Source organism: Chrysochloris asiatica, unplaced genomic scaffold (assembly GCF_000296735.1).
Source record: "Chrysochloris asiatica unplaced genomic scaffold, ChrAsi1.0 scaffold00024, whole genome shotgun sequence".
Classification (NCBI taxonomy): domain Eukaryota; kingdom Metazoa; phylum Chordata; class Mammalia; order Afrosoricida; family Chrysochloridae; genus Chrysochloris; species Chrysochloris asiatica.
In genome coordinates, this window is record NW_006408542.1 from 18,907,640 (window position 1) to 18,931,249 (window position 23,610).

A 23,610-nucleotide genomic window follows, 5' to 3' on the forward strand; every position below is an offset into this window, starting at 1 on the left:
TCTTCCCTCTTTGCACAATCACATCCTTTTTTTCTTCTTCTTCATCTACTTCTTTCTTTATCTTCCTTTCTCTCTCTCCCCTTCATTAATTTTGTGAACTACTATTTAATAAGGAGCTCTGGTAGTGTAGTGGTTACGAATTCGGCTGTGAACTGCAAAGTCAGCAGTTCAAAACTACCAGCTGTTCTGCGGGAGAAAGATGAGGCTTTCTGCTCCCGTAAAGATTTATAGCCTTGGAAACCCTGTGCAGGGTCCTCACTATGAGTTGGACTCCACAGCATATAACCACCACCACCACCACTCCTTGGAAACCCTATACAGGGTCACTATGGGTCGGAATTGACTTGACGGCACTTAACAACAACAACACTATTCATTAAGTGTTTCTTAATAAAGTGTTTCTTTTTTAAAATAAGAAACAACTTTTTATTGTGAATTAAGTGAAGGTTTACAGATAAGATGATCAGTTTAACATTAAGCAAACCATATACTTTGCTCCATTACAATGACTGCAATCTCTGTATATACCAACAGTTAACAGTGTTTACCTCTGTTCCCTTGAACTCTTATGCTCTTCCCTGTGTCTCTTACTACCTTTATCTTTCCTCTGTCAGCCTCCCTCTTGTTGTATATTACCTGTCCCATCACCCTTGTTAACATGCATCACATGTATTAATTCCCTCCCCTCCCTCCAGCCCCCAGTAACCATCATAGAATGTTTCATTTAGCAAGAAAATATTTTCTTTTTACAATAGTCGTCTCATACAATAGCTGTCCTTTAGTGATTAACTAATGTCAGTCAGCATAATGTCCTCCAGGTTCATCCATGTTGTGAGGTATTTTGCAGAGTAATCATTATTCTTCAGTGTTGTGCCTCATTCCATTGTGTATATGTACCAAAGTTTGTTTAACCATTATTCTATTGATGGGCATTTAGGCTGTCTCCATCTTTTTGCTGTTGTGAATAGTGTTGGAACAACCATGGGTGTGCATATATCTAGTTGTGTTACAGCTCTAATTTCTTGAAGATATATACCAAGTAGAGGGATTGCTGGCTCAAACAGTGTTTCTGTTTCCAACTTTTTGAGAAGGCACTCTACTGTTTTCCACAGTGGTTGCACAATTTTACAGTCCCACAAGCAGTGTAGGAGGGTCCCAGTCTCTCCACACCCTGGCTAGCATTTGTTGTTTTCTGTTTTTGTTTTGTTTTTAAACTTTGCTATTAATGCAGAAGTAAAATGATATCTCATTGTTGTTTTAATTTGCATCTCTCTAATGGTTAATGATCTGGTAGCACAGTGGTTACGAATCAGGCTGCTAACCTCAAGGTCGGCAGTTCAAAACTACCAGCGGTTCCGTGGGAGAAAGATGAGGCATTCTGCTCCCGTAAAGATTTACAGCCTCGGAAACCCTGTGCAGGGTCACTATGAGGTAGAACTGACTCCATGGTACTTAACAACAACAACAATGGTTAATGATTGTGAGCATTTTTTCATATTTTTGTTGGCTTCCAGAATGTCTTCTTTGGTGAAATGTCTGTTCATTTCCTCTGCCCATTTTTTATTGTATTATTTGTCTTCTTGTTGAAGATAAAATGTTTCTTAATAGTATCTGCATTGTGCTACATGTTAAGTAAGTATCAGTAAGTATAGCAGCCAGAGCCCCTGCCCTATGAAGGAGACTAAGTGAAAAATACTTCCATACCTACTACAGTCAAGGAAACATGTAGACTAGTTTATTGACTCATTCAACAATTTCTTGCTGTGCATCTAGTATGTGCCAGGAACTAAGCTAGGTGATAGCAATGTAGTGTTTTCATGATGCTAACAACCTAGAGAATAAATGAGACAAAGAATTGTATAGTGCACTATGTGATCATGAATGCTAAAAAGAAACATCATGAGGAATAAAGAGACCCAAGAGCGACAGGATGGCAGGTGTGGGGAAGTTGTTAACTGGCATCAAGTCAAATCCAACTAACTGTGACCTCGTATGTTGTTGTCAAGTGCTGTCGAGTCGATTCCGACCCATAGCGCCCCTGTATGGGGTTTCCAAGGAGCAGCTGGTGAGCTTGAACTGCCGACCTTGCAGTTCAAACGGCTTTGCAGTCTGGCGCATTAACCCACAGCGCCACATCAAGACCTTGTATATATAACAGAAGAAGATATTGATCAGTCCTCTGCCATTTTCTTGACAGCTCGTATGTTTGAGCTCATTGTTGTGAACTTCTCGTGGTTTTACCGACCCTCTACTTTACCAAACATGATATCTTTTTCTAGAAATTGGTCTTTCCTGATGACTTGTCCAAAGGAAGCCAGTCAAAAGTTCACTATCCACGCTTCTCAGTACCCTTCTGATATTTCTTCTAAGACTGATTTGTTTGTTCTTTTAGTAGTTCTTGGTATACTCAATGTTCTTTGCCAGCACCACAGTTCAAAAGTGTCCGTTCTTCTTCTGTCTTCCTTTTTCATTATCCAAATTTCTCTTGCATAGAGAGTGATTGAAAGACCATGGCTTGAGTCAGGTGTAGTTTAGTCATAAAAGTTACAGCTTTGCTTTTTAAACCTTTAAAAGGGGGTCTTTTAAAGCAGATTTGCCCAATTTAATATGCTGTTTGATTTCTTGACTGCTACTTCCATGGGCATTGAATGAAATCATTGGCAACTTCAATTTCTTCTGTATTCAACACAGTGTTGTTTATCAGTCCAATTTTAAGGCTTTCCATTGGTATAATCCTTACTAAACTAAGTGCTTCAAGTTGTCTTCATTCTCAGCAAATGAGGTGTATCATCTGTACATCACAGGTTTATTAATGAGTCTTCTTCAATACTGATACCATATTTTCAACAGAAGGCCATTTTGTCCTCCACTCCAGAAAACAGTATCAATTTCTGGAAACATTTGTAGTTGTCCCAACTCAGGAGGAGAGCTATTTTTGGCATCTAGTGAGCAGAGGCCAGTTTGCTAGTCTATATCCCATAATGCACAGGACTCTGCCTCATAGACAAATACGTATCTGGTCCAAAATATCATTGGCATTGTGGTTGAGAAACTCTGATCTACAGAAATTCAAAATGTTGAAGAGTGTGCCTGTGTTAACTGGTTGAGGTTGAAGGGATGAAGTCACCATGTAAGAAGAGCATCAGGCTGTGGGGTAGCTTCCTGAGATGTGAAGACCTGCCTGTTTATCCCTAGCTCTGTTACTTCCCCCTCCCAGAAGAGGGAGGGCAGGAAGAGCTGAGGAAATGAGGAGGAGTCTTCCACTCCCTTGGCCTTGGAACACTTCACTTCCTCACATTGTCATGCAGTTGAGGCTAAGGCCAGGCTGGGTTTTCCATAACTCTGGCCCCTGAGCTGATCTCTGAGTTCAGTGGTGCAGAACTCTAGAGTAGGACATTTGCATTGCAGAGTTGTACAACATTAAGGACAGGTCCTATGGCTTCCCGCCTCAGCACTATGCCTGGAGACCCAACCTTCAGCAGTCTCTTCAGCCATTAAAACATAGTGAGTCCCCTTATGGAGCCTGGTGCTGGAAAGATAGAACTGGTTTCTAGAGTGCAGACTTCTGACTTGCATTCACCCACTACCTTTGCGCTTTCATCTGTAACCCTTGAATCTGTATTTAGCTTGTATTCACGTGCTTCAGTTTCAAGGGCACTAAGCAAAGGACCAAAAATGCTTTTGCTGATGAAGCTTAAGATCCCACCATTATAGATTTATTCATTTGGATGATATTTTATCCTATTGAGTTCCTTTGGTGAAATGTAGACACTCAGCTTTCACCGCATGGCATATAACACTTCTCTAACACATACACACAAACACACACTTTTGTTTTGAGTGGCTGTCAGAAATATTACTACCTACCAGCACTTTTTCTCCCCAAGACTATGTGGGTATCATCAATGGGCTCAAGCGTGGCAACAGTTGTGAGGTTGGCCCAGGATCAGGCCGTGTTTCATTCTGTTGTGCATAGGGTAGCTATGAGTAGGTACTGACTGAATGGCACCTAACAACAACAACATGTGGGTATGTATCTGCTCAATTAAATTGATGTCAACCATCATGAGTGACTTATTTAATAACAAGCCTGTGTGGGAATGAATGGCCACAATACATCACTCAAAATATATAAAGCACACCAATGTGATTTTTTACATATAAACATTGAGATGCAATAAACTTTTTCTGTTCTTTCTTTAACCTTTTGACCTATATGTACATTTAATGCCAGAGATCGCAAATACAAAAAGGCTTCAAAATTTTATGGAAAAAAATTCATTATCTTTTCCTTCAGTTTTTCCATGAACTTTTTGAAGCCCCCTCATGCAAGTCCAGGCATAAAGAAGAGGCCAGAAGTACATTTGGTAATTTATTTCACATGAATCCCTAATCTTCTGACCTTGCCACAAAAAAATGACTTTTGACCCATCAGTGTAAATGTGTTAATTAAACCGTACTCTCCTTCCTTCTCCAGAAGTTTTGAGAAACTGAGGGTTTTCAGAGAGTTAGTACAAATTTGAGTTCCTGAGCCCACCTTTGAACCTTCTAGCTTTCTGACCTTGGGCAAGCCAGTTAACCTCTCTGTGCTTTAAGTACCTTACTTGTAAAATAGGGATAAAAGCTCTGATAGCATAGTGGTTTTGAATCGGTTTGCTAACCTCAAAGTCAGAAGTTCGAAACTCTCAGCGGTTCTGCAGGAGAAAGATGAGGCTTTCTGCTCCCGTAAAGATGTACAGCCTTGGAAACCTTGTACAGGGTCGCTATGAATCAGAATCGACTCCATGGCATATAACAATAACAACAACCTCAAAGGATTGTGTGAGGAAGAAATAAGTTAATTAAGTTTTCAGAATGGTGACCAACATATAGTAAGCTCTTGTTGTTGTTTAGTGTCATGGAGTCATTTCCAACTCATAGTGACTGTACAATATTACCGAGGAACGGCTGGTGGGTTTGAACTGCCAACCTTGTAGTTAAGGCTATTCTAAGGGGTAAAACTTCTGAAATGCAGAAAGCAGACTCGGAATTTCCCACTTTGGCACTAATTCATCTGTCTCCCAACACCCACAGTTTATGACCAAGAATCCCCACAAGCGCCTGGGTTGTGTGGCGGCACAGAATGGTGAGGACGCTATCAAGGAGCACCCGTTCTTCAAGGAGATCGACTGGGTGCTTCTGGAGCAGAAGAAGATCAAGCCACCCTTCAAGCCACGAATTGTAAGTTGAGCTGGGGTGGCAGGGTCCAGAGCAACACTGACTTGGCCAGGAACCCTCGCATCATGTGTCCTGACACAGAGCTGGAGGGAGGGAAGGCCCCTGTGAAAGGGGTGTTGTGGGGGGGCACACATCAGAACCAAAATGACAAGGGGAGGGAGGAGGTGGCCAAGACTCTCCCTAAGAGACAGTGTCTTAGGCCCTAAGTATCAGAGATGATGTCACCCATACCAGTAACCAGATGACCATGTATATGGGACACAAAAGAATGCTTGGTTTAATCAATATTTATTTATTTTGATCAAAATGGCAAATGATCATAACCTTCCATACATAGTAGTCACTTAAAGCTTTTTTATCAATTAGTGGAGTTAGGCTTTTAAGAAAAATGTCAGTTAAACCATAGTTTTAGTGTGTATGTGACAATAGCATCACAAGTGAAGTTGGGATACTTGGGGAAAGGCTGTCCTGGTGAGAGCCGATGGAAGGCCTAATCTGATTTCTTTAGAAAATCTGCTAATCTTTCCCATCTTAGAGCTCCTGGCACCCTTGCCCCACTCCAGCCTCCAGCTTTGGTGTAGATTCGTAGGCCTACTGTGGTGGGGCCAGAGGGGGTCATAAAGGCACTCAGAGGTTGGGTTAAAATCGAGCTAGGAGTCTGGGCCTAACTCTGAGAGCAGAGAACACATCCTAGCAATGACTTTTCCCTGGAAGGGAAACCGAGGTGGGGCGTGAGGAGTAGAGGCAGGAGAACGTTTTCATTTTGTTGGGTTAGCCCAAAGACGCTTCATTCAGACTGAGAATTCAGGTTGTCAACTGGTTGACTGACTGACTAGTGGGAGGGCTTGAAGATCAGGGGCCCCAGAATGGTGGGGTCCCAGGCAGAGAAGACTCTGTGACCCCACATTCTGTCCAATGAGCCCTCTCCACCCCAACTCCAGGTATGGAAAAGACCCCCTGTGCTTTGTGAGTGATGAGAGAAGAATTCCACTGAGTCCAGGCAGGTTGAAGGTCAGCCTTTAACACTCATAAAGCTCATGCTTTATGAGTGAGTCTCAGAGGCAGCACAGAGGACCTTAGCCAGACCAGAGCGCAGGACTTGGGCCATCCTTGGATGCTCGGCTCTGCCACCGGTCCTTACTTGCTACTTCTTGAGGTTTTCTGGTTTCCCGTGGGTAGCACACAGCTTGAAACAGACTGGGTTTAGGTTCACCTCTTTTCTTTGTTAACATCACCTCCACTCCTGCCCAGTTCACAGCTCTGGGGCCTGTTGTGCTGAGCTGGGTTGTAGGTGTGATAGATCAGAGAGAGGGTTTGGGGCATGAGCTCCCTGAGCTCATCCATCACATGCCAGCCTGACCACTGACTGGAATCTGGGCATCTGGGCAAGTGACCCAAAGAACAAAACTAACCATGTCCCTGACCAAATTGGGGAAGTAGGAGACAGAGACCTGGCAGAAGAGAAGGAAACACTAGAGACTCAGATCTGAGAGTGAGATTTTCATTTATATTTAATCTGTTAGTAAAACCAAAGAAGAATGTGACCTAGAACCAAGCAAAGAATCCAGACCCAACAACAGGAATTGTGGACAAGATCAGTTTAACGCTACAATGTGACTTAAATGGAAATCTAGACTCTAGGTCAACAAAGTGACTTAATGTTAAGGCTAAGGGAGCACTGAACCCAGCTGTTCTGGGCAGGGCTGAAGAATCAGCCACCCTCCTACTTGGTGGGTGTGGAGAGAGCTGTGCAAGCCCTGGGGCAGAGCTGACTAGGGTACAAATTGAGGAGCGGGCCTAGTGTCTGCCAGAGGAGTCAAGGAGAGAAGGTCTTTGTAGAGAGGCTACATGGAAGAGAGGAATTACGGAAGATCTTGAATCATAGAAAACACAATGGCAGTTTTAAATTATGGATTAATGGAGAAGTGTCTCTGGCTTGGATTTAGTTAATGACAAAATATTGTTTGCTAGAGGTCATTCACAGGAGTTTTATTAAAATCCAGTGGAGGAAATTGTTCTAAGAAGCTCTCTATGCTCTCAGTATACCAGGATTCCTCTCTGGGAGCTCCAAGTTTGAGACTTAAATAAAAAGAGGGTGTCGTCTTGGAGAGGAGTCACATTTTAGGGTATACCTGGCTTCCCTGAAGAGTGAGGGAAGGGGCAAGAAGAGCAAGTATGAGGTTACTGTGGGCCCAAGGGAAGCAGAAAGGACCCTAGGCATAGCGTAAACGACCCAAGGAGAGACCTCACACTAATGTGCAGGTTCCACCTTGACAGAGACAAGCAGGGATCCCCTTTAAAGATTTATCTGGCCAGGAATGAGTATGCTTCTATGGACAGGATATGAGTAGGCCTTGGGAACCACCAGTATGAGGACTTCCCTGACAGAGGAGAAAGTTGTACTCTGGGGGACATAATCCAAGACAAGGGAAAGACACCATGAGAAGGGGAAGGGCCAGGCCATGTTGGAGCAGAAGGATGGCATCTCCACCCAGAGCTAACACTTCTCTTCTCTTGAACTCTAGAGATCATCCAGCCAGGACCAGAGGGCAGGGCCCTCTCCCTTTGCTGGGGACTCAAATAGGCTTCCAGGGGTATCATCATCCTCTATGTAGTTGTTGTTAAGTGCCATCAAGTTAGTTCCAACTCATAGCAACCCTGTATAGGGTTTCCAAGGAGCAGCTGGTGGATTTGAACTGCTGACCTTGCAGTTAGCAGTCCAGTGCTTATTCTACAAAGAGAAAGGGAAGATGCTGTCTAGGGGGTTCTGAAAATTGCAAAGATGTCTTAGTCAGACTTCTTAAAACTTGGTTTTATCTTCTCTAAACATGATCCCACTCTGTACCCATAGGACTCCAGACTGATCCTTGAAGTTGTTAGGGGGCAGGAAATAGGGTGTTTATGAGGTTGGTTTGAATTCAGCTTAGAGGAGGGAACTAGAACATCTGGAGGAAGGAAGAATAAAATTGACAACCTAACTTTTGCTAGCAGTGTTTCTGATCATACTTTGAGCCAAATAATATTAGTCCTTAGAGGACTTAGCTACAGGTCTTTGTTGTTCTTGTTAAGTGCCATTGAGTTGGTTCAGATTCATAGTGACCCTGTATTGGGCTTCCAAGGAGCAGCTGATGAGTTTGAACTGATGACCTTGCAGTTCAAGCTGACCTTGTGGTTGAGTGCTTATCCCATAGCGCCACACCAGGATTCCAAAATTTAAATCCTTGAGACTAGAGATGTATCAGAATTAGGGGAAGGAAAGAATGTCTATCGTGTTAGAAAGATGTCCCAAATCTGTTCCTAAATTTGGGCTCTTTTCTGAAAACAGATAATGACAGCAGCCCAAGCCATCTGTGGACTTCTTTACAGCTAAACCAAATGCTAAAATGAATGACAGCCCACTACTGTAATGGGTGTACTGTATTCCCCTTCTCTGAAGGCCTTGCAGAAACAATGTGGAAACGCACACCAAGTATTTATGAGCCATTTCCCACCTCTCGTTTGTGAGTTTGTCATATAATGGTGGCTTCCACGTTGCTGTGATGCTGGAGGCTATGCCATCAGTATTTTAAATGCCAGCAAGGTCACCCATGGCGGACAGAGCTTCCAGGTTAAGACAGACTCGAAGGAGAGAAGAGGCAGACTACTTGTGAATGTTTAGCTACTGAAAACTTATGAACAGGAGCAGAACATTGTCAGATACAGTGCCAGAAGATGAAAACAGTATGACTAGCACCAAAATACTATCAGATACAGTGCTGGAAGATGAGCCCCTCAGGTTGGAAGGCACTCAAAATACGATTGGGGTGGAACTGTCTCTTCAAAGTAGAATTAATCATGATGACATGAATGCAGCAAAGCTTTCAGGACCTTCATTTGCTGCTGGTGCACAAAATGAGGGGAAAAAGTTGCAAACTTCCATTAATAATTGAAGCATGGAATGTATGAAGTATGAATCTAGGAAAATGTGAAGTTGTAAAAAATGAAATGGAACTCATAAAGATTGATATCATAGGCATTAGTGATCAAAAATGAGTTGCTATTGGCCATCTTGAAACTGATAATCATACAGTTTGCTATGCTGGGAATGACAAATTCAAGAGGAATGAAGTAGCATTCATCATCAAAAAAGAACATTTCAAGATCTATCCTAAAGTGATGTCTGTGATAGGATAATATCCATAAGCCTACATGGAAGCCCAACTAATATCACAATTACTCGAATATAGGCACCAACCACTAAAGCCAGTGATGATGAAATTAAAGAATTCTACCAACTTCTTCAGTGTGAAGTTGATCAAACATGCAATCAAGATGTATTGATAAGTACTGGTGATAGGAATGTGAATGTTGGAAACAAAGAGGAAATATAGTTGGAAATTATGGGCTGGATGATAGAAATTATGCTGGAGATCGCATGATAGAATTTTGTAAGACCATAACTTATTCACTGAAAATACCTTTTAAAAACAACATAAAAGATGATTATACACGTGGACCTCACCAGGTTGAATACACAGAAATCAAGTTGACTGCATCTATGGGAAGAGACAGTAGAAAAGCTCAGTATCATTAGCCAAAACAAGTCTATGATTACATTGGTCTACTGATAAGGAGAAGTGGGGGAAACCAATGAAGTTGTGAGCTAAGTCAGACCACATTCAATAGATTCCTGTCAACCTGGGTTGAGACCTGGTTGGCCAGCAGTATGGCGAGACCTGGGAACTCCTGGACCCAGGGACAGGGACATGGCCATAGAGGATGAGGGCAGAGAGTGAAGCATCCAGCTGATATGAAGTGAGGGGAGATGCACAAGAACACTCATACTTGCTGATAGTACATACTTGACCTGGCTTCAATGGCTGGATGATCAGAACTCGACTAGAGGAAGAAAGAAGAGGAAAAAAAAAAAAAAAAAAAAGAATAATCACTACAATTTAATGAACTTGACCTATACTTATAGATGTAGTAGCTCAAAAGAGGGAATGAATTTTTACAGTGAGGATCATTCCCACCCCCTCGGTACACAGGGTTGACAGGGGTGAGCAACTTAGACATTGGCTACCCAAAATGGGGGGGGCTACAAAGGCACAAAGTAACTGGCTTACAAGCTTTCAAGAGGGAGCCTAGTTCCAGAGGGTGCAGGGGAAGGTAGACGCTCCACTGAGTGGTTTTCAACCTGTCCAGACGGGGCTGGTGAAAGGAGATAGAACTAAGACTCTTGTGGTTCAATAGTGAATAATTAATTGCTATCAGGACAGACTGACTGTAAGAGTTGCAAATGTAAAGGAAGATCTTTTGTAACAAAAGGAGGGGATTGGTTGATTTTACAGTCCAGGAGCGGAGGTCCCTGGGACCATCAAGAGAGAAGAGAGGAGTGTAGGAACCTATTCAGAGAAGAAGTGATGCCAGAGATGGAGGCAGAGATGATGACGTGGAGAGATGATGGAGTGGTTTAGGATTCTGGACTCAGGGAGGGAGAGGGGCTATGTGCTGACAGCCAAGGGGCAGACTTTCAGGGCAGACTTATCAAGAACATAAGACAGGAAGAAAGGCAGAGACCATTAAAAAGACAAGAAAGAAGGAAAAGCCCAAAATACTTGTCAGAAAAAATTCTGAAAGTCACTTTCCAGCATAGAGATGCCAAAGCAAATGAAAGACATGAGGAGGTAAAAGAACTGAACAGAAAAATTTAAAGCACATCTTGAGAAAACAAATTCAAGTATTATATTGAAATGTGCAAAGACCTGGAGTTAGAAATCCAAAAGGGAAGAATACACTCAGTATTTCTCAAGTTGAAAAAACTGAAGGAAAAATGCAAACCTCAACTTGAAATACTGAAGGATTCTATGGGCAAAATGGAGTCCTGGTGTGGTGCTGTGGGTGTATGCACTGGACTGCAAAGTCTGTTTGAACTGCAAGGTTGGCAGTTTAGGTTCAATAGCCACTCCTCAGAAAATCTATACAGGATTGCTACTGGTCAGAACTCACTCAACAACAACAACATGGGCAAAATATTGAGTGAAACATAAAGCATCAAAAGAAGGTGGTAGGAATTCATAGAATCACTGTACCAAAAAAGAAATGGCCAATATTCAACTATTTCGATGGGTATCTTATGATCAAGAAAGAACCAATTGTACTGAAGGAAGAAGTCCAAGATGCACTGAAGGCACTGGCAAAGAAGAAGGTTCCAGGAATTGATGGAACACAAATTGAAATCTTTCAACAAACTGATGCAGCACTGGAGGCACTCACTCATCTATTTCAAGAAATTTGGAAGACAGCTACCTGGCCAACTGACTGGAAGAGTTCCATATTTGTGACCATTCCAAAGATAACTGACCTAACAGAATGCAACAATATACAGACAATATCAGTAATATCACAGGCAAGTAAAATTTTGCCTATGATGATTCAGAAATGGCTGTAACAGTATATCAATAGGGAACTGCGCAAGATTCAAGCCAGATTCAAGACTAGGATGTGGAACAATGGATATCATTATTGAAATCAGATGGATCTTTGCTGAAAGCAGAGAATATCAGAAAGATATTTACTTGTGCTTTATTGACTATGCAAAGACTTTTGACTGTGTGGATCATGAGAAGCTATGGATAGCATTGTGAAGAATGGGTATTCTAGAGCACTTGATTGTGCTCAGGAGAAACCTATACATAGACCAAGAGGCAGTCATTTGAACAGATCAAGGGGGTACGGAATGGTTTAAAATCAGAAAAGGTGTGTGCTAATAGGGTTGTATTCTTTCATCATACTTATTCAAGCTGTATGCGGAACAAATAATCCAAGAAGCTGGATTATATGAAGACAGATGTTTCATCAGGATTGGAACAAGACTCATTAACAACTCTGCAATATGTAGGTGATGCAAACTTTCTTGTTGAAAGTGAAAAGGACTTAATATATACTTTTAGGTAAAGATAATAAACCACAGCTTTCAATAGGGATTGTACCTCAATGTAAAGAAAACCAAAATCCTCACAACTGGACCAATAAATAATATTACGATAAATGGAGAAAAAGTTTGAGGTTGTCAATGACTTAAGTTTGCTTAGTTCCTCTATCAGCACTCATGGAAACAGCAGTCAAGAAATCAAACAACATACTGCATTAGGCAAATCTGCAGCACAGGATTTCTTTAAAGCATTCAAGAGCAAAGATGCCAGTTTGAGGATTAAGGTGTGCCTGACCCAAGCCATGGCATTTTCAATGCCTCATATGCATGTGACAGTTGGGCAGTGCATAAGGAAACCTGTAGAAGAATTGATGGTGTTGGAGAATAATATTAAATAAAACTGTACAATAATTTATGGTGTTGGAGAATAATATTAAAAGTACCATGAACTGCCAGAAGAACAAGCAAATCTGTGTTAGAAGAAGCACAGCCAGAATGCTCCTTAGAAACTAGAATGGCAAGACTTCATCTCTTATGCTTCAAACATATTATCAGTGGGGACTTGTCCCTGGAGAAGGATATCATGATTGTTAAAGTAGAGGAACAGTGGAAAACACCAAAGATACGGATTTGCCACAATGGCAGCAGTAATGTGCTCAAACATAAGAACAATTATGAGGATGGCACAGGACCAGACATTTGCTTGTTTTGGTCTGGTGTGCATAGGGTCACTGTGAGTCGAACCCACTCAACAGCACCTAACAACAAACCCACCTCTAATCTAGTCAGGATTGGTGTAGGTGCTTGCCCGGCCCAGAAAATAGCAAGAGGGATGGTTCGATGTTCCATCAGCAGGGGCACCATTAACTATAGGCAAAATAGATACTCAGGAGAGAACTGCAGAAATGGAAATTTAGATATGTTCTCGCAGAAGTCCTCTGTGAGAAAAGTTGGCATAGAGCCTAACTTTGGGAAAAAGTGAACAGGATAGTTGAACACAAGCAGCCAGGGATAGTGTGAGCTTCTCAGACTTCCAGGCACTGGGGCACAGATTTCAACTCAAGGAAAAGACACGGAGAGAAGGCTAGGGAACAAGTCTATAAGCAAGCATCACCATAGTGCCCTCAAGAAGTCACTGGGTAGTGTTGAAGCAAGCAAGGAAACCAATTGCATAAACTCCATTGAAATGTTCAAAAAACTCCATGAAATGTTCAGTCAAGGGCCTGGAAGCTGTGTAAGAGTCCTGATTTACTGTGCATGGGGCTAACTCTACCTGCTCCTTAGCCATGCCCCACTAACAGCATACCAGAATGCCACCAATTCCTGAAATCTACTGAACCGCCATTGCCCCATTCTTGAGCTGTCGTACTGAATTTGAATATGTTGGGGGGGGGGGCGGGGTACTGTCTGACTCAGTAAGGAATTGGATTTGTCAGGTGGTAGGTGCTGGGGGTTCTATCATGTAAACAAGGACCTAAAACGAACCAAGACTGAGCTCCATGTTTTCCAAAGCTCCTGACCACCTCACTCCCCACTTGCAGACACAACTTTTCTATGGTAAAACCTACTGGATCCAGAAAGCCTACACTCTTCCCTGGCCTGCTCAGCTGGTGACTGACTGGTGGCCTCTGGTCATGTCCCCAGGGACTGAGGCTGTATCTGGAGAACAGCTCCCAGGCCTGAATGCCCATACTTTCCATTGGAAGCTTTACCCCTCTGAAGATATCACCAAGGACATTATCCAGATTTCATAGCTGGGATTTGGCTTTTGGTCATGTTCCCTCTGGGCCTTTGCCTTCTTGAAATGTTCTCTAAGCTGAGATTTCTGCTCCCTTGGCTCATGAACCTCCCTGTGTAATCCTTCCCCCGACTCACCAGCTTCCATTAGTCTAACAGGGTTCCGGCCTTCAGGTTTAAGCCCAAGCCTACACCATGTTTCAGTGGCCTCTGTTTCAGTGTTGAGATTTTCCTCTCATTTTGTCGTGTTTGCCCTCTCAAATATCTTATATACCCTCCCTCCTTCAGTTCCCCCTTCTCTCCTCCCACATACTGAATGGATTGTACACACATGACATGTCATCACAAAACCAGACTTTCCATCATATTCAAATCAGTATTTGGGGATAGCTTACATCAGAAAATGGGCAACATATGGGCATTATTTGGTGTCATGTTCCTCCTCAGCAGTACTTAGGGGAGTGGAAAAGCCAGCAAACTTAGTACCAAAATCATTCAGAGTGGAGAAAATCTTTAAATCGATTTCCTGGAAATTTGGTTCCAGGATAGTGGCAATGCCTAATCACTGGTGAAAGTGACTCCTTTCGCTTTTGTATCATGGGTGGGCTTTCTTTCCGTCAGTACTGCAAAGGGTAGAGCCATGTGCTTGGTGTGATCAAAGGACATCATTTGAGCTGGCAGATCTTGGAGGTGGTTTCCTCGCTCCTGGTTTTCTTCCTCTGTACTCCTCCCTTCTCCATGGAAAGTGTTAGACTCTGCACTTAGGGCTCCCAGAGTTTCAGCACCGCAATGGGGGAGGTCAGCGGAGGAGGATGAGATCTGCCTCCCCAGAAGCCTAGCTCAGTGAAAGCCAACACCAATGAGGGAAATGGCGGCCAAGTAAACTCTTTGTGTACGTGTTCTCTCTTTTCAAGTTTGCTTCAGTGTGAATGTCCCTCTTTAAGGTAAGGCCTCCAGAGTGGGGAGTCTCTCCAGGTAGGTGACCCCTCAGGCCTGGTGACAAAGAGGCCCCTTCCAACCTCATGATTCGTTTCCATCCGGCCATCCGCAGTGCATGGCGGACCCTTGAGAGCGGCCCTTCTGCATGCTCCTGCATGACTGGGCTGTGCTGAGAGGAAACCTGGGAAGTGGACTTGAGACCCTCGCACCTCACCAACTCAATGGCCTGAGGAGGAGCCCCACCCAGCAGCCAGTGCCGTACTCGAAGCCAGCCTACATTTCCAGGGGCCACCTGGGAGCTGGGACCATGAAGATCTAAGTCAGAGGACTCAATAGTAGCTTTTGTCCCCCTTGCTCCTGGCCGAACAGATGTGCGAGCTGGGTGGGTTGGGCCACCCATGAGGACAATTCCCTTGGACTTGTCCATGCTGAAGGAAGGGCCCATGGCATCCACTAGGTTATAAAATCACTAGGAGGAGTTGGGCCTCTGGTTGGAGGCCATGGGAACAGTCCAACAGCCTGCTTTTGGTAGTTGGCCCAGGTGATAGCGTGGTGCAGTGGACAGGGTCTGACTCTGAAGTCAGAGACTTCAAAAACCAGTGACTTCTGTTCCAAAGGGGCTGAGGGGTCAGGAGCTCAGAGGAGGGACTGAGCCCCATCCTGTCAGGAAACCAGCCGTTACAGGTACAATCCAGTGCTTTTGGGGAGCGGAGCTTTGAATTTTGTTCCTCTAGGTTAGAGGATGAAGACAGCTGAGAGACAGGGCCTCCAGGAGCTGGATCAGCCATATTCACCCTCTATTTTGTGGAAGTGCCTTCCAGATGGGGCCACGTTGCTAGGTGACAATGCCCTTCTGCCCATTCAGCAGCCAGGGGTGAAGGGCAGTGGCCAGGGGCTGGTTAATGTGACCCACGTCAAAGTAAAAGTTGAGAGAGCCTCAAGGCCCCTCTAAAGAGGGTCTGGCTTGGTACTCCAGGCCTCAAGCTAGCATTTGTTCTTTGAAGGATAAGAGCACTTAGGGACATTTTTAAGCTGGCAGGATTCCCCCATCCTCACCCATATCAACCTCCAAGTCCAAGATCGTGATTTATCATGGAAGATAGAAATGCTTTGGAACCCAGTTTTGTACCTGGGGGACTAGTGCTGTGTTTATTCCCCACTGTTTGTACTGAGAAGGGCAGTGGTAACAGAATTTTATACCAGAAATTTTACACACAAACAGGGCCTTCATGCTAGAAATCCTGGATTTGACAAATGCATACTCATTTTGTGATGGTTCTATAAAGTTCTACGTCAACCTCAGTCTCTTCAAATCAAGAAAGCCTGACCCAGGTGCCTGCAGTCCAGTGATACTCTGTTATTTTAGTTACCCCTACTGACAATTTTCTGAGAGGTGCAGAGTTTGGATGTCAATGTAATATTTCAGGTGTGTGAGCCCAGGTAGGTGTGGAGGAAGGTGGGGAACGGCAGGGAAGATGAAATACAATACTTATCTTAAGTAGGGAGATGGAATGATAAGCCCTCCTGAGTGGAGTTTATCCATTAAGATGACTTAGAAAATAAACCAGACCTGGACTTGAGGCTTCAACCAGACTCCAGCATCTGGTATCTAGCAGGCATTCAGTATCTATTTGTGCAGAGGGTGAGTTCTGTAGATTCATAATGTTTTTCCACAGACTGTTCTTTTTCTAATTCCATTCCTAAATTCTCTTCTCATCTTTTATGGTCCAAGATCTATTCAAGTATATGACTGGGAATCTGGGTGATAAGATCATGCATTAGGAAACCTGAAATTGTTGTTGGATGGCAGGAGAAGGTAGGTGAACTCATCTGGACTTGAGTGGCATAAGATAGAGTGTTTACAACTCCCATTTCAAAGCCAGCAGGCAGAGAAACAATCCATCCTGGGCCAAGAGAACTGATCCCTATCTAGAACATTTTCATAAATAGGGAGGGAAGGCAAGGGACTGGTGAGTGCAGCCAAAACCAGATAGGAAAATTTCTTCCATAGGTACCCAAGATATCCCTGAAATAGCTCACCCTAGCAGCCAGCATCAGTGACAGTGCTTGGCAAAGTATAAATGGGAAATGAAAGAGGGTCCCTGGTTAGAAGCCGAGTCAGGCCAGCCCTGCAGCTGCCTCCTCTTGCAACACCAGGCGCAGTCCTGGAGCTGCAGGGCTGCCTCACCCGCTGCCGAGCCTGGCCGAGGGGTGTGCCAGGCCCAGGCACGCTGGGGCAGGCAGAGGGCAGGCCCCTCTGTGACTTTTATTCCTGGATATTCACACAAGGGGTTCTACTTCACCTTCAGTCCCAGGCAGCCCCTGGTACCTCTTAATCCTGCTTCAGGTATACCTGCTACTAGTGGATTGTAAAGTGGATCAGGTGCAGAAAAAAGTGTCTAGAGAAAGATAGGGTAGACTGGTGGTGGTGGTGGTGGTTGTGTGCTGTTGATTTGGTTTTGACTCATAGCAAACCTGTATAGGATTTCCCAGGCTGTAAATCTTGACTGGAGCAGAAAACATCTTTCTCCTACACACTGGCTGGTGGATTTGAACTGCTGAACTTGTGGTTAGCACCCACTACACCACCAGGACACCTTAGGGTAGCATTGTTGTTGTTAAGTGCAGTCAGCGACCCTATATAGGGTTTACAAGGAGCGGTTGGTGAGCTTGAACCGCCAACCTTGTGATTCAAACTGACTTTGCAGTCCAGCACATTAACCCACAGTGCCACACCAGGACTCCTAGGGTAGGGAGTTGTTGTTCAGTGACGTTGCGTTGGTGCTGATCCATAGCGACCCTGTATAGTGTTTCTGAGGAGTGGTTGTCGTTGGTGGTGGTGGTGGTTATGTGCCACGGAATCGGTTCCGACTCATAGCGACCCTGCACAGGGTTTCCGAGGCTGTAAATCTTTACCAGAGCAGAAAGCCTCATCTTTCTCCAGCGGAGCAGCTGGTAATTTCAAACTGCTGACTCTGAGGTTAGCAGTCTGATTCATAATGACTACGCTACCAGAGCTCCTTGTGGTTGGTGGTAGGATAGGGTAAAATAGACGAGAATAGAGTAGACCAGATAGAATAGAATAGAAATGAACACACAATAGTAAAGTGGAGCTTGCTCTGTCTTTTCTGGGAGTGGTAGGATGGAGCATCCTGCACTCAGTCTAGTGATAAAATGCATTTCTTACTGTTAATCACAATGTAAACTTCTGAAGGGTTGTGCCCTGCTTCCCTGCTGATATCTAAGAACCCCAAAGGGCTTAGCAGCTAGGTGGCCTCATGCACTGTGAGGACTAAGGGGCAAAGACATTACTTTTTTTTTGAACAGCAACACTGCTGCTGGCAGGAGCAATTGGACTGGTACCTTGTGCTGGGCACATCGCTGAGCCCTTTGGGCAGATTACCTCATTTACACTCACAGCAGTTCATGGTAGAAGGCAGGATGGCACATGCCAGGGACACAGGCCTCAGGGTCAGAACAAGCTGGCCCCAACCCTGCCAGCTGTGCATCTGGGGCAAGCTGTTTACCGCCTCTGGTGCTTTGTTACCTCATATTTGAGAGTGGGGTTGTGGCAGCACTCACCTCATAGTATAGGTGTGAGACCTAAATGAGTCAAGGAAGTAAAGTACTTAATACAAAGTCTTACACCTTGAAAATTCTCAATTGGTGGGCTTTATTTTTTCTCTTTGTTCATGTGAAGCCAATGAGGCTATGGTGCTGGTGCTGGGAAGAAGTACTCATATTGATAAGTAGTGATTTAACCACTGTCAGGCGGTAAGGAGCTCCCAGTAGTGTAGTAGCTACGAATTGGTCTGCAAACCACAAGGTCAGCAGTTCGAAACTATCAGCCGTAACATGGGAGAGGAGGTTTTCTGCTCCCGTTTGCTGTATGGGGTCACTATGAGTCGGAACCGACTCAACAGCACATATATATCACAGGAGGCAAGAAAGCACATGAGGAGGCCCTAACCTGATTTAGGAATGGTTTCTCAGGAAGGAGCATTTCCTATCCCACTTGGAAACTCCAGACTCTGCCCTGTGGCAGTGGTGGCTGCTCTGAGAGGCTTCGTGAAACAGTTTCAGAGCCAATTTGCAGTGGAAAGGGAAATGAAGGAAAACAAATTGCTGTCAAGTTGAATCTCACTCATAGCAACCCCAGGTTTCGAGTAGAATTGTGCTACGTATTCAATGGTTGATTTTTGGGGGGGAAGTAGATGCCATGTCTTCCTTCTGAGGTACTTCTGGGTGGGCACGAGCCTCCAACCTGAGCATTAACGGTTTGTCCTCCTGCTAAGAATGAGTGTTGTATTTTTAGGTGGTTGAAGGGTAGGATTTTACAGCATATGGAAATTATATAAAATTTAAATATCAGTGCCCATAAATAAAGTTTAATTAGTGCACACCCACACTCATTCATCTGTGTACCGTCCACGTTACCTTTACAGCACAATGGCAGAGTAGAATATTTACAACAGAGGTGGGTGGCTCATAGAGCCTACCAAACCACTTACTCTCTGTACCCCTTGACCTGGGTGGGAACCCCGGTCGAGAATGCTTGCTTTAAATTCCTTCCTTTTGCTTAAAATGCCATTTGAATTTAGAGCTTGGAAGAAGAGCTTTTGAAAGTCACGTTAAAAATCTCAGTTCACCAAACAGGAAACTTGAAGTAATTGTGTCTTAAGCACTCCTGTCTTTCTGAAGGTTTATAAATCTAAACCACCACTGCCTTCTAAACGAACCTGTGGATCGTTGCCCTGAAGTTTTGTTTACAAAGCGCCTAGGACAAGTGTTGCAACTATTCAAGTCAAGGATGACCCCTGCTGCCCCAGTAATGGAGACACCTGAGGGTTGTGCTTATCAACCAGTGGTCAGTTAGCCAGTGCCAACTCATGGCAACCCCTTGTGGACACCATCTAAGCCATAGTCAGATTATTAACTAACTGATCATACACCTTTGGTCTCTGAAATATTTGCTGGATGAAAGGGACGAGGTTGGTGTTAGCCAATAACTGGAAGCGGATGGAACATATATATATATGTATATATATATATATATATATTTATATTTATATTTATATTTATATAGACACACACACACACATTTTAATATGGAGTCCTGGTGTGACACTGTGGGTTAATGAAAAGTCAATTTGAACTGCAAGTTCAAGCTCACCAACTGCTACTCAAAGACCCTATACAGGGTCATTATGGGTCAGTACCAGCTCAATAGCACTTAACAAAAACAACATTTTAATACAGTCTAACAAACTCTAACTAGGGAGAGGGAAGAAAAATAGTTGAATGCTACCAAGCAGCTAACTTGACAGAATTCAGCTGTGGTTGTTTGTTCAGAATGCCTGGTGGTCTGCAAGAACTAGTCCATATTTTTCTATTTGTTTGTGTACACAGACACTGCCCTAGAATGAGTGAAGCCACTTTCCCCCGAAGTGATCCACTTAGGGGCAGATGGAGTAGATGAAGCAAAGTGTGTCTGGAGTGGGTACTAGAGGCTGTAGCCTGAGGCTTGAGCGGCTCCCCATCAGGGAGAGAGGCCCACAGGGGACTGTCTCTGGACAAGGGAATGGATGGGAACCAATGCCACAAAGCTAATCATGGTCATTAAGAGCAAACATATGTGTCTTGTCTCATTCACCCATCCCTACCAGCCTCCAAAAGTTGGAAGAAGCTTTTCTAAAAAGAGTAGAGGTCATAAACTACAGGACTGTGTGACATGTAGCCAACATACCATTTTCTTAAATACTGAATTAGTTAGCAACACTTAAAAATTAGGAGATTTAACAGAAACATGTAGATTGAGGCATTTCTTAGGAGCCCTGGCAAGCCTTTGTTCCTAAAAAAACAATGTCTTTGGTATGTCCATGAGGCAGGTACTCCCTCCTGCTCCAAGCTCCTTGTTGCCTCCCACATTGCTCCCTTCATTTTTTGACCCTGCCTGGCCAACATTGTAGTTTGTGCATGTGTACACATGCACACACAGAGACACCACCCACTAGAGAGAAACAGGAGGTACATCCAGCAGTGATAACAGTAAAATCCATTTATTCTGTTTTTCCTCTGTCTGTTCCAGAAAGGTTTAAAGAGGTCCACTACTATGAGTATAAATTTCAAAATATAAATTCAGAAAAAGGCTAATGGAATAAGGAATGAATGAACACATGCACACTTCTTTGGGGTGGGGTAGCTTAGCTTTTTCAATTTCTTATTGTCAAATGATCGCAGATTTATGGACAGGATCATCAGGTTTACATTCAACAAATCATCCACTTCGTTTCATGTTGATGACTGCAATCCCTTTCATGCAACAGCAGTTACCCACTTTCTTCCTGTGATTCCTATTTCCATTCTACCCACCTTCCCACCCTTTCTCATCTTTGTCCTTAGGTAAAGACTGCACTTTAGATTTTGAATAATTGACCTTTCCATGGGGAGCGTACCTCACCAGTGTTGTTGTCTCCCCATATACCTATCTACTGCTTGACTGAATATTAGTCCATGAGGGTGGGTTCCTTTCCAGACCTAAAGAGTGGTCGAGGACCATAGTGTCGGATTCTTCCAGTGCCTTTCTAAGCAGTAAGCCCAGTCTTTATTATTAATTTTTAGTTTTCCCCCTCTCCACTCTATCCAGAACCTTCTAGTGTGAGCCCTTTGGTAGTGGTAGCCGGGCACCATCTAGTTCTTAGAGTCAGGGAGACTGATGATCACATGATCCATTAGTCGTACTCATTGATTCCAAGCCCCTTCAATTCTCATCCCTCTTCTTTGTTCTGCAAATGGAGAGACCAATAGCTGTACCTTAGATGGGCTACTCTTAAGCTTTAAGATTCCAGACACTATTCACCCAAGCAGGATGTGTAGAACACTGTCTTTGTAGACTATGTTATGAAAAAATTGACCATGGCCAATTGACCCAAGAAGCCATCCCAGACTCTTTCATTAACCCGATACAAATCTCCTGGCTCTAGAGACCTGGTTCTCAGCCTTGACTTCACAGTGAAATCACATGGGGAGCTTTAAATAACAGCACCAACTATGGCCCCGAGCCCCCAGACCCAGCAAGTCATTGCCTTAAGATGTTTGACATCTAAGAAGTTTTTGGCTTTTAGTTTTTGAGTGAAGACACAAGTTTAATGTCTAGATTTAGAGTGCAAAGGAGATGATACAAACACACCAATGAAACAATTATTGCATAAACAAAGACCAGATAAAAATGTCTTCCAAGGATCATCCCAAAGACAATGTTGTTTGTTTTAACCAGGCTGAAGCCCTGGTGTCTGTGAAGCAGTGGAAATTGTTTCTGATGAGTGGCCGGGAGTAAGAACCACTGTATCAAACAGTGACAAAAAGCAAGGCCATTATTTTTCCCCAAAGAGAAAGTATCTGTGAAGCACAAAGATTAGGGCAAAAACCAGAGGGAAATGAAACCCAAGAAGGGTGAATTAATAAATTACACTTAATAAAACTCACCTGGGGAACTATAAAATGCTCACTGCCTGCGTCAGATCCCAGAGCAATTAAATCAGAATGTCTTGGGTGGGACCAGACAGTGCTGTTACTTAAAGCTTTCCTGGTGATTCCACTGTGAAGCCAAGGCTGAAAACCACAGCTCTAGAGCCGGGAGATTTGCATCTTGGGTTAATGAAAGCGTCTGGGATGTTTTCTTGGGACAATTTGGATACTACTGAATAAAGCAGTGACAGCAAGTGACAGGAAACAGGCAAATGTTCTCCTAGTGTTAAAAAATAGGAAGTTGTGATAGTACAGTGGTTAAGCACTTAGCTGACAAAAGATTGATGGTTCAAAGGTCTGCTTCCTTAGAGATGAATGCCTTGGCAAAAGTTAATGCTCTGCCTGATCAGGTTACTCTCAGAGGCTGGTGAGTTGACTTAATAGCAGTGGGCTTAAGGCAGCCAGAGAAGTTTTCTATGAGAAGATAGTTTGTGGACACTTAGGGAAGAAAATGATATTCCGTGAAGCCAATTAACTGTATTTCTAGACCAATTTGTTGCTAAGTGCTGTCCAAGTCAAGTTCTGACTCATAGCGACCCTCTATAGGGTTTACAGAAGGACCTCTGGTAGCGTAGTGGTTATGAATCGGGCTGCGAACCTTAAGGTCAGTGGTTCGAAACTACCAGCCGCTCTGCGGGAGAACGATGAGGCTTTCTACTCCCGTAAGGATTTACACCCTCGGAAACCCTGTACAGGGTCGCTATGGGTCAGGACCGACTCAAAGGCACTTAACAACAACAACAACATAGGGTTTCCAAAGAGCAGCGGATAGACTTGAACTTCTAAACTTGTGGTTTGCAGCCCAATTATAGACCAATTTGTTGTAGCTAAGTGCTGTCGAGTCAGTTCTGACGTATAGTAACCCTCTATAGGGTTTCCAAGGAGCAGAGGGTGGACTTGAACCTCCAACCTTATGGTTCACAGTCCAGTGCTTGACCTGATACTGCTGCAGACATTATGAATGACATGAAAACAGTGACTGGTTATTCACAATTGATTTATCAACTGCACCCCTAAAGCATGCTAGTGGAATTTGGTGGGATTTATTGGAACGCATGATAGGAGAAGGCTGAGGCCCTCGATGGTGTAAATGATGAAATGCTAAACTAATAACCAAAAAGTTGATTGTTCAGACCCACTCACAGATGTCTCAGGAAACAGGCTAGGCAACTTTGAACACCCTATGGAATCGTTGTACTTTGCATGCATATGGGTCATCGTGAGTCAAAATTGACGCAATAGCAACTAATTTAGTTGGCAACAACAAAGGGCTCTGA

General features: G+C 43.7%; 1 protein-coding gene across 1 annotated transcript in view; it reads left to right on the forward strand.

Annotated features, from left to right (window-relative positions):
• Nucleotides 1-23,610, forward strand: part of PRKCE (protein kinase C, epsilon) — a 771,524-nt gene that overhangs the window by 730,811 nt on the left and 17,103 nt on the right. The window contains exon 14 of the mRNA XM_006839418.1: nucleotides 5,074-5,220. Within this exon, the coding sequence (XP_006839481.1) occupies nucleotides 5,074-5,220 (147 nt within the window). The remainder of the gene's footprint in view (nucleotides 1-5,073; nucleotides 5,221-23,610) is intronic.